Here is a 12,282-nt window from a genome sequence, read left to right as displayed (position 1 = left end):
GAAGAAAGCAGATACTTCCTTTTCTCAGTAGTAGTGAAGAAAGCTCAACACTGAGAAATTCTGAGATGAACAGAAGAGATAGTAAGGAAACTCACTCTGGCTCCAATATTTTCAGCATGAGAACCCTGAAGCAAGGTTATCTGTAGATAGCAGGGAGCACTCATGGATTCAAGGGTTGAGGAGAATGAAAACCACTTAGCTGATTCCCTGACACCCTTCCTCTCAGAGATGGAAAAAAAGCAACATGGTAAGGAAAATAACTATGCATAATCCTTATTTTTGGAAAGTGATAAATTCTTGACACTAATGACAACTTTAAACAAAAAATATATTTGATTTTTTAAACGCTTTTAATTTTGTTCCACTAAAGCATATTAAAGAAACTACAGGCAAATACATGTTTTAAAACTAAAAGGTTTTATCTATATAATGGGAGATCAGCACACAATGAAGATGTTAATCAAATGTCAATTGACCAAAAAAATCTATTTTATTATTATAATTTGTTTTTAACTGTGGGGCTTTTTTTCCAAGCTACAATATTAAGATGTTCTTTTTTAACTTATGAAATTCACATTTAAAAACGTTTTTAAAGTACATTCTTGTTCAAGCAATGGACATCTTTTATTTTACTCTGCCTGCCAAGAAAATGAATAATGCAACTATTTGCAACAAAAGTTTTATCCCACCTGGTGCTATTAACTGGTGAATACTTGATGTCCGGGTGACAGCTGTGCTTCGTGATTCCAGACCTGGACTTTCTCCTTTCTTATTACTTTCTGGAGAAGGATCTCGTTGGCTGATTTTAGAACTGGTCACTGTTGTTTTGTTATGACAAATTGTCAACGACTGAGTTTGACTAGTGCTTTTTGGCGGACCATTCTGTGAGCTAGATAATACACCCAACTTCTGGCTGCGTAATGTTAAATTCTGAACCTAAGAACCACATAACAAAAAATAAGGATGAAACAGATGGTATTAATTGATGTGTTAATCATTACCATTATAACAATGACAACACGTATATATTATGCTTTTCATACATAAAGCTCCAAGCACTTGAAACAACTGATTAATTCTGAAGGGGAGTTGTTATTCTAAGTAATGATATCTTAAAAATTAAGTTGCAATTTTTAAAAAAGACATTGAGAAAGAATCAGTAGAACCATATACATTGCAAATGAACTATGAATATGAGGAAATTATTCTGCAACATACTGCATTTTGAAGTTACCAGCTTGGAGACAGCCAAAGGGAAGGAGAAAGAGGAAGGGCATTCCAGGCAAAGAGGAAAACTTCAGCAAAGCTACAGAGGTGAGAGAGCCAAGGGTGTGTAGGGGAGAATGAGTAATTCCTTCAACTTCATTCTGACTTCCCAATGTCAGGAGATAGTGAAACATTTTAAGGTTACAACTATCTCATAAACTTGTGAGAAGTTACTACGTACAATTGTACAATTCGGAGAGCATGGATACAATTTTGCTGTCTTAATAAAGATCAGAAAGAGAGAACAACAACAACAACAAAAAGCTACCAGCTCTACAGCGATTATAAGGGAACACTAATCTTCTAAGCAAGAAAATTAATTCACCAAATCACCTACCCTATTGAGGGAATTATGAAAAGCATTTCCCATTTACTCTTTTTAACTAGCTGGATCTTGTTGTGTTATTGTTATGAACACTCACCTGCCTTTGAGAACTAGATCTCATGAACTGAAAAGATTGTGCATGGCCTTGAAATGGGTTATGTGATGGCTCCTGTCTACACCTGGAGCTATTCTAAACATACTGCCAGTCTGAATGGTGGCAGCGAGCATCCAAATTACTCTCACCTTAGGTTTATAATGTCTCCAAACAGCAAGAAAACAGCTCTCCAACAGCTAACTCTTTGGCTATGTGGAACGAATACACCAAATACATTTATGCTAGCACTGGCCCTGGGAGGGAAACTGAAGTAAAAAAGATTCCAAAGTGACAAAGCAAATGATATATTGCTGCTTTATGAATGTTCTCCAGTTTCATGAGGGCTCTACAACTCTATCAACTCATGTTCAAAGGCTATACCTTCTCCTTCCAAGTGCCAAATGCAGTGTTCAGCCAATAGCAAGTGCTAAGTAAATGTTTGCCTCAGAGCAGCGGAGGTTTCAATCAGTTCTATTCTAAGTTACTGAAAGAATTTTCTAAGTAAGACCATATGGAGTGTCTTCTCTGATTTTTGTCAAATATTTCATAGCAATATAAGCAGACTAACAATTGCTGTATTATTGAAATGTAATACAAAAATAAAATATGCTAAAATCCAGATTTCTTGGCTTGCCACTCGGCCCTCCACAGTCTAGGCCCAAACCACTTGGAGCCCCATTTTCCACTCCTCCAGTCCCAATGCTCATATTCTAGCCAAGTGTTCTGCTTACCCTTCTCCAAACATACCTTCCTTCATTTAGAGCCCTTGCTCGAGTTCCTCTTGCCTAAAATGCCCTTCTGCTTCAGCAGTGACTCCTGAAGCCCAACCCACTCTTCACAGCCCAGTAAAAATCCCCTCTCTCCCCCCAAGAAACCGCCCCAAAGTCCCCGGTTAGAAACAATTTCTCCTCACCTCTATAATGGTTTTCCCATACAATTTGGATCATATTGCCTATAGCACTAACAAATGTCTAGCTTATTTTAGAATTACTAATGTCTGTGTCTGTGAAATACTAAGACTCTGGCTGGCAAGCTCTCATCTGACATTCATTTTTGTACTCCCTGCAGTTCAGTGCCACAGACATAACAGAAACTTCAGAAGTCTGACATATTGTCCTACATCTGATTCAGAAATATATATTACGCAGCTTTTGTTGTTGTTGTTAAGTATTTAGTTCTATTTACAGTTTTCTTAGGCTAGCATTAAAACTTGTTCATATTTAACCAAAAGATCTCAACAAATATCTAGTGGAAGCACATTAAAATCTCTCAGGAAGCAAGGGAAAATAGCATTAAAATTTAACCTCTGCCATAAATGATAACGTAGACCACATAATAACCAAAAGCCGAATTATAGTCTGAGAAACTTGAAAACTTTCCTTCAAATGAAAAGCATATTCATAATAAATGAAGATTTGACACAATAAACCCTAAAACCTGCAGCAGTGCATTTCTATAAAATGTTGTATTTTCTTCTTCTAATTTTCCTTTTGTTTTCTGGAATTCAGAAAGAAAATGCATGTGTGTGCATATAATATAGACTATATAATATTTCTATGAATAAAGTTTAGAATATGGCTATAATATCTATGGTCATCTTGGCTTAAACATTTACAATAAGTTTCAAACGTAAACTATACTCCTAAAGTATATTATAAAGCTAATTTAGCTGTTAACAGAAAGATCACATATTTAGATTTCTTTGACAGAGCTTCACTTCTGAGCACAACTCACCCTTTCTAATACAAACAATACTAGGGCACTTTAATGTCCAACTTTCATTTCACTGGACTTTTCCTATGATCAAATTATGGAAACTTTTTGACTTTTGAAAAAGTCTAAGTTTCATGTGAAGTATTTTTGCTAATTTCGCATCTTACATTTTTATAGTGGATTACCCAAATACTCTCACATCAATTTTTCAGTTTGGATCTAACAAATACTGTGTGAATTATCACAGCATCTCTTCTTTGCAGACGAGGAAACCAAGAGTTAATGTGACACTGCTGGCAGGAGAACTGAGTTTCTAGCTTTTAAACCCAAAGCACTGTTTTCACCTCAATTCCAACAGTATTCTCCAGATACCCTTGATAAGTAAGATTTCTTACTTTTCTATAAACATACTTCTAGTCCTATGATATCTTTTCTGAAAGTCAGATTTTTTTTCTTTTTTTTTGCACGGTGGGGACAAGAATACAGCATTTAAAATACTAAATAAGGGTGGGATATTACAAATATCTCAACTTTTGACAGTATGCTATAAATAAATTTTAATACTGAGGAAAAATTAACTGTTATACTGACTTCTGTCACTGAAGGAGTATTAAAATAAAACTTCAAATTTGGTATTTCTGAATTACAAGAAAAATAATTGTTTTTAAAACTGCAAACACAAGTTTAAAAATTAAAAATGTGGAGCACAGATTTTTTAAAACTAAGAGCCCTGAACTCAAGGACAGGTATCACTGGAATATCCAAAGTATTAGCATCACCTACCACTGCCAACCTCATTCACTGCCATTTCAAAAGAACAGCAAAGAAAAACATTTGTAGAGAAATTCCTAAAGGTCAATCCACCCGTCTAATTCCTCACAGCCTATCTTTGAATGAAGTCAGATTATCACAGAACCACATATCCGTATCAGTAAAACTGGACCTCAAAGACCCACTTTGGGTTTTTTTGGAGGAAGATTAGCCCTGAGCTAACATCTGCCACCAATCCTCCTCTTTTTTCTGAGGAGGACTGGCCCTGAGCTAACATCCATGCCCATCTTCCTCTACTTTATATGTGGGATGCCTGCCACAGCATGCATGGCTTAAGAAGCAGTGTGTAGGTCCGCAACTGGGATCCGAACCGACAAACCCCAGGCCACTGAAGTGAAACGTGAGAACTTAACTACTGCGCCACCGGGCTGGCCCCAAGAGCCACTGTTATAAATTACTTTGACTATGCTCACATTGAAGATGTCATCAGAGACACTGTAAGATATTTTCTCCATGAGAATCCACAAAGCTAACTGTGCTCTAGAGAGCATGTTAGTTGTATTTTCCTAACAAGTGGCTTATTTTACCTTAAAAACTGCAAATCTTTTCTTTAAATGGTGTGTTTCTCTCTTCACCATTTGCTACTTGAAAGCTAAAAACCAAATTCAAGATGCATCCTTAGACAATGTATAACAAAAACAGTAATCAGTGGCATGTGATATCTTATGTGCCAGACACTATGCTAAGTACTTTACGAATATTGTCTCATTTATTCCGTATAACGACTCTGAACTATTACTTCCAGTTTATAGCGAAGAAATTGAGGCTTAGCATAGGTAATAACAATAACAGCTAACATTAGGGAGTGCTGTGCTTCAGACACCGTTGTGTTTTTCATTTATACATATTTAATCCTCACTACAACCCTATGAAGTAAGCATTATAATTACTTTATAAATATTGATTTTATTGTATATTGTGGAAACTGAGGTGAGAGGTTTTTTTTTTTTTTTAAGATTTTATTTTTTTCCTTTTTCTCTCCAAAGGCCCCCCGGTACATGGTTGTATATTCTTCATTGTGGGTCCTTCTAGTTGTGGCATGTGGGACGCTGTCTCAGCGTGGTTTGATGAGCAGTGCCATGTCCGCGCCCAGGATTCGAACCGACGAAACACTGGGCCGCCTGCAGCGGAGCGTGTGAACTTAACCACTAGGCCATGGGGCCAGCCCCGAGGTGAGAGATTAAAGATACACAATGAGAAAGAGGCAGAGCAAGTATTTGAACCCAGAGAGTCTGGCTCCAGAGTCCAAACTTATGAACACTATGATATACTATGATCTTGTCCCAAATCAATCAACTGGCAAGTGATAAAGCTGGCAATTGTTGCTGCTCAAGTCAGAATTTGAACCCAGGTCTTCCTATTCCCTTATTTGCGAAAAAAAGTACTGATGAGTGCCTATGACATTCTAGATACTACACATACATATTACTCATTCTTCAAGTTACCCTACAAGTATGTGTGACTATTAGAGATGTTTGGTAACTTGTCTAAAGTCATACAACTAAGAAAATCCATGAATTACTTCATGCATGTAATTTGAATAGCAACCTCACTCCTAGCTCCATGCCACTTTCCTACTCTTAGTTGGGCTTTTTTCTTGTACGCATTCAATTTATTTCATCTTGTTTTATTATACGCAGCTTGTAAATCAATTAAAATCTTAGAACAAAGTTAGGTATATATAAAAATAAAATTTAAAATATTCATCAAGTTGATAATGTTCTAGCTCTACTGGGTTTAATAAAACCAAAACAAAACAGAAAGATCATTAATTCAACAAACTCATTCCACAAAGAGACACAACAAAAGTTTAGAGCTGAAAGAACCTAAAAGTTAACAAAGACAAAAGTCTCATTTTGTAAATACAGAAACTAAGGTCTAACAAACTTCAGGAACTGTGGAGGGTCACAAAGCACATTAAGGAGAAACCTCAGTTTAACTGATCACCATCTTTATGTGCTGATTTTGAAAACTGGCCTTTATTATTAAATAAAATAATACATTAAGAGGTTCTATGAACAGTACCAAAGAATATTACTATCTCATTTTTCACTGTTTACCAGAAGATTGAGATTATTAAAACAAGAAGCCAAGGACAACCCTAAGACATACCAATTTCTGCCATACATTGTATAAAACACTATATTCTACTCAGTTATTTTAATTTAAAATTTATTCATTTTTATCAACTTTACTGAGATGTCATCAGATAAAGATGACATACAATAAAATGAATGAACCAGTTCAATAAGCTTTGACATACGCATATACCATGTTACCACCACCCCAATCAAGATATAGAACATTTCCACCACCCTAAAAGTTCACTCATGTCTCTTCCCAGTCAATCTCATCTGCCTTCTGATCCAGGTACCACCAATCTGATTTTTTTCACTATAGATTAGTTCTGCCTGTTCTGAAATTTCATACAAGCAGGAATCAAAGAGTATGTACTCTCGGGTGTCTAGCTTCTTTTGCTAATTGTGTTTCTGAGATCCATCAGTAGTTTGCTCTTTTTTATTTATGAATAACATTCCACAATTTGTTTATCCATTCACCAGTTAAGGACACTGGTCACTTCCAGTTTCGGGCTATTCTAAATAGAGCTGCTATGAACATTCATTTGCACATCTTTATGTTGGGTATATGTTCTCAGATCTCTCATGGGAAACATCTAGAAGTGGAATTGCTGGGGTCACATGTTAAGCATAAGTTTAACTTTACAAGGAACTGACAAATTGTTTCCCAAAGCAGGTGTACCATTTTACACTCTCACCAGCAATGTACAAAAATATGGTTGCTCCACTTTCTTGCTAACATGTGGTATTATCAGTCTCTTCATTTCAGCCATTCTAGTGAGGGTGTGGTGATATTCATTGTGGTTTTCATGTACATTTCTAGAGTGATTAATGATGTTCAGCATTTTTTCATGTGCTTACTGGACTTTCATACAGCTTCTCTTGTGAAGAGTTCAAATCTTTTGCCCATTTTGAGTTGAATTGCTAATGATCTTATTGAGTTGTAAGCATACCTTGTATATTCTGGATACAAGTCCTCTGTCAGCTATATGTACTATGCACATCTTCCCTCAGTCTGTGGCTTACTTCTTCATTTTTACAACAATGTGTTTTGAAGAACAGTTTTTAATTTTGATAAAGTCCAATGTGTCATTATTTTCTTTTATGGTTAGTGCTTTTTGCATCCTAAGAAAGCTTTGCCTACCCTAGAGTTATAAAGATATTCCCTATGTTTTCTTCTAGAGGTTTTAATAGTTTTGGCTTTTACCTTTAGGTCTACATTCTACTTAAAGTTTATTTTTGTGAATGATGGGAGGAGAAAGTTAAGGTTCATTTTTTTCCACAGTACCAAAGTAATATTCTATTCAATTTTTTAAATTTAAAATTTACCCAATTTAATTCATTTTTAAGCTTAAAATCAATCTTGACTTAATTACATAACTGCTTACAAAGGAATCTACACAAAAGAATACATCTCAGATAACAAAATAAATGTGCTTTACAATAAAACTAAACATACAACGTCAAAGCAAAAACTTACTAACTTTCACTAATGTCAGATAACCTAAATAACTATGTTTAATGGTATTATAATTTCTATAGAACAAAAAAACTTTCTTGAAGCTCTCATTGTATTTTTATTCAATTTCAATCTGAAATGTATGACAAAGAGCGCTGAAACCATCAGTAACTTAAACACAAATATATGTTTATCTGTAACCTGAAGATCCAGACCTCAAGAACCACATTATGAAGCTAGACAAGCTCACCTGAGTAGCTGCAGACTGACAGGAAGATGACGATGACGACGAGACAACAGGAATGTCAGACTGTACAGCAGCCACAGTGGTAGCGGGTGTGAAAATCAGCTGTACAGACAGAAAAACCAAAAAAATACCCTAAGACAAAAGAACGTGTCCCACACACAATGTATAGCGGCAAGAAAGACTGAAATTTGTGACAGAAAGACAATGCAGTTTAGGACTGCCTCCTAAGCAAAAGGTTTTACATGACAAAGAGAAGTTTCTGATAATAGAGAACTCAAAAAAATCATAAACATTTTTGAAACAGCTCATGATTCTGATGAGTAGAAAAATAAATCAGGGCTCAAAAGAGAAAATGTATTTTGGTAATACGAAATCCTCACACCAAATTTTGCCCCAAATAAGCTATTATACTTAAACTTTTCCCAGCTCAAAACTATTGTGGCAGGATTCCTAAAATGGAACTTATAATAGACAATCATAGTCACTGCTCTTGAATACAAATTAAATTTCAGTGAGAAACATGAAAAGAAACACCGAAAAGTCTTTTCAGTCCTCTTTACCACAAAGGATAACTATACCACATACTACACTATAATATTGCACTCAGCCACATAGAATCCAGAGTACAAAGCTAGGTTGCTCTTGATTTTAAAAAACTAGTTGTAAAGAAATATTCATTCTAAATGTGAATGCCACAACATGTCAAAATTCAACAACGAAATAGGTTGCAAAAAAGCTTCAAATCAAAAAAAAGTAAAAGAAGTAAAGACATATTCAATTCATTTACTAATCATCACATCTCTTTTCAAATGTTTTTTCAATATTGAAACAGAATGCCATTAATTCAAAACGGCAGTACAATCCCCTCAGAAATTATCCAACTGAGTAAATTATGACAGTTGTTTTCAAAGAATGTATAAATACGCTATTTCAAAACTGCATCAAGAGTTATTCAATTCCTCAAAAACTGTTCCTGTTTAAATTAAAATTATCAATTAAGGGATCTTTAAACTTCAGTTCTTTATATACTAAATTCAAGTGAATTAAACAACAAAGTATCACTTTCACAAGAAAGTAATTTCCAGTACAAACAGCTCAAAGTACTAAACCTAAAGGAGATGATGTTCTATTTAGCTGGAACCGTATAAAACTGCCAGTTTTTGAAGTCAAAATGATTAAATAGCAATCATTTCAAATAGTTCAGCCTAATTTTGAAGCACTTTATTAATTAAATAAGATCTCATGGGGGAAAAAACCCAGAAATATGATAATGTCTACTGAATAATCTATAAAGAAAAGGTGGTCATGTCATTATTTCCTGTCAGAAATATGATGGGAAACTTTCTTTGTAATTTTAGTGGAGAACTGGGGATCCAGATATATATTCAGTTCACTGGACAAAAAAGAATATAAACATATACATGTTAGGCCCAAAGCTCTTGTCTAGCTACCTGTAAAGACATGAAATAAAGTAAATGTCAACCAATTTCTACATTCCTTTAAAAAGCTCAATAGTTAAATTAGGAAATCAGTAGGTACTCAATATAAACAGGAAAATTTACATTCCTGTTTTAAAAAGATCAAAATGAGCATAAGAACACAAATCACTTTGCAGAATGTGAGATGGGAATAATCACAGCTAAGAATCACATCTGGTAAATTACTAGGAACTCAAATCCAGATTTCAGAAGATCCCATAATATAATTTCTAACTTACAGTTAATAACCAAGTTTTTAACATTTCTAACTATTTCATCAAATCTAAGATATCAAAGATATACAATGATTTTATGTATCATTATAAGAACCAATTATAACTGTAAGATGCCATAAATTATAAACTGTATTTCAGTTTCAGAGATGTTAAAATGTGAAAAAAGGTGTGGAACCAATGAAATTTGATAGTAAAAAATAATCACTCTTATGTGACAGAATCTGTTAGCCTCCCAATGTTGCTAATCACCATTAATTACAATGGTGCTAATTACACCAAGCAGGCCCATGACATAAATGTACAAGAGCTAAGCATACACACACTCAAAAAAATTACACGTTCCTTAAATATTAAAAATGCCTCTCAACGCATCAAATCAGGAAACATTTTGATCTCTCTCAAGTCCTTAAACACTGAAAAAATTTGGTAGCTCATATCTTACCATTTGAGCTCGGAGATACATTTGAGCTTGGCTTGCCGTTAGGGTAGGGGAGGTACTCCCTAGTAACATAGTCTGTTGGGTAATACTGCCGCTGGTAGAACTGGAAGCCTGGGAACGGCTTATTAACTGTGCAGGTGTAGGAGAAGTGGAGAGGTTGATCTAAGGAAGAAAACATATTAGGTCATAGGCTTCCATTTCTTGCTTCTATGTCACTGAATTTCACCAAGCTGCAGCTAGGCAATCAATAGCAGTATAAACTGTGGCTAAGGAATCTAAAAGAGAGGGCTTCATCTTTGACAGACACCCCCCCTCACTTCTTTGGGTAATTACTTGCACATATGCAAACAATAGCATGTACTGGTTAGTAATCAGGACAATTTTTAAGGATATCTTCATTGTGTTTCAATAAGATTCCAGTATCTTAAAATATCATTTCTACTACCTCCCAAAAGTTAGGGCTAAAGTTCCATTATTTTAATATTACACATAACTTAAAACATTCAAATGAAACATTCGAACTGTTTACACAATTTTGTCAGATTCTGTCACTTTTTGAGGGCTTTCTGAAGCAAACAAAAATTAAAACACGGATAATCCATTCACATGTATAAAAACATACATGTAACATATAATTAGTATAACATTCTCCCTCAAAAGCTCTCAGAGAAAAAGAAAATACAATTGCTACTTGTCAAACAGACAGAAAAGTCCTGAATTTTGGTTACAAAATTAGATTATAAACACTAAAGTTAAAACTGCTGTTAAGAATAAACTAGTGTAGTCTATCTTTAGGCTACGTAAGCGACCAGTAACTGGTTGTATCTGTGAAGGCAACGGGTGGGGCAGGTAAGAAAGAGGGCAAAGGGAGATACGTGTACATTTCTTTATCTTTCCAATTTCATACCACACACATCTATCACATCCACTTTAAAAATAAATAATATTTTTAACAGGAGTAATATAATCTGACCTCATATCCTTTTTGTGGACAAAGCTAGAGAATAAAATTAAGAAATAGTTTATTAGACTTTTGATTCAAGCAACAAGGCAGACTGGACTAATACATCCACGTGCCCAAACAGACTCACAGAAATGCTAGATCAACATGAAGAATTAGAACATATAGCCAAATTCAAAAAAGGGGAAGGGAGGGGGGAAATTCCCAGGTGCCAGAAAGGAAGAAACTCAAAAGATTTAAGCTCCTGCTGACACCAAGGCAGTCTGGGGGGATACTGGCCTACAGAGACAGAAGACCTGATTTTGAGCCTATTTCTGGGGAGAGCTGGAAGTAAAGCCCTATTTCGAGCCAAGATCCTTAAAAGGGCTGCTCAATACATGAAAAGGGAGCTAGAAAAGCTCGACTCATATGCCCAGACAAGCATCAGGGAAGCCTGCCATCAGCCCTGCTCCCAGTGTAGGGAGAGAGGCTCCTATGAGAATCAAAGCTCCAGGCTGGTGCCATGCAGAGATACAGAATCCAAATTTATACTACTTGCACAGTTCCACAACCCATCCCAAAACATTAGCATTTGCACTCATCCAGGACATCTGTTAAACTGAAAAAGTGATTGGAAGAAGCTGAGTGAAGGCTATACAGGAGGACCTCTCCGTACTATTTATGTAACTTCTTCTGAGTCTATAATTATTTAAAAATAAAGTTTAAAAACTGTATAGTGGGCACACAAGAGTTGGTTAACTAATTCTTTAAATTTATCTGTATCTTTTAAGTGATTCTTAATTTTAATAAAATACTTAAATCTGTAATTCAGTGCATACAGACAATTAATATAATACACAGAATTATTCTGCAATCTGGCTTTTACTCCTAGCACATCACTAAAACCCCATTAGCAATAATCACCACTGCCCTCTCTCTGACAAATTCAGTGAAGTCTTTTCAAGCCATCCCTTCTCAATCTTCTTTACAAGCTCTTCCTTCTGGGCCACCCCAAAACGTTCATGTGTTGTCCTCAATACTTTTCTTTTTGAATTCCTAGATTATCACATCTCCTCCCACAGTTTCAAACAACTCAATCCTAATGACTCTCAGTCCTTGAGGCAAACTCTTATTCTGAGCTTCAAATCCAAACACCTACAAAACACATTTTTCTGG

At 35.3% G+C, this 12,282-nt stretch overlaps 1 protein-coding gene across 19 annotated transcripts in view; it reads right to left on the bottom strand.

Annotated features, from left to right (window-relative positions):
- PHC3 (polyhomeotic homolog 3) overlaps window positions 1–12,282 on the bottom strand; it is a 74,813-nt gene that overhangs the window by 39,177 nt on the left and 23,354 nt on the right. For 15 of the 19 annotated variants that reach the window (XR_006528079.2, XR_011503284.1, XR_011503283.1 and 12 more), the window contains 3 exons: window positions 10,170–10,328; window positions 8,017–8,115; window positions 690–936 (listed from right to left, as the gene is read on the bottom strand). Coding sequence is in view for 13 of the 19 variants with exons in the window: in XM_014846491.3 (XP_014701977.1) it covers window positions 690–936; window positions 8,017–8,115; window positions 10,170–10,328 (505 nt within the window). In the remaining 6 variants the exon portion in view is untranslated. The remainder of the gene's footprint in view (window positions 1–689; window positions 937–8,016; window positions 8,116–10,169; window positions 10,329–12,282) is intronic. The other 4 variants (XM_014846500.3, XM_070509464.1, XM_070509465.1 and 1 more) reach the window with 1 other exon arrangement.

The sequence above is a fragment of the Equus asinus genome, chromosome 5 (genome assembly GCF_041296235.1).
Source record: "Equus asinus isolate D_3611 breed Donkey chromosome 5, EquAss-T2T_v2, whole genome shotgun sequence".
Lineage (NCBI taxonomy): Eukaryota > Metazoa > Chordata > Mammalia > Perissodactyla > Equidae > Equus > Equus asinus.
This window is presented reverse-complemented; position numbering and strand designations above follow the sequence as displayed.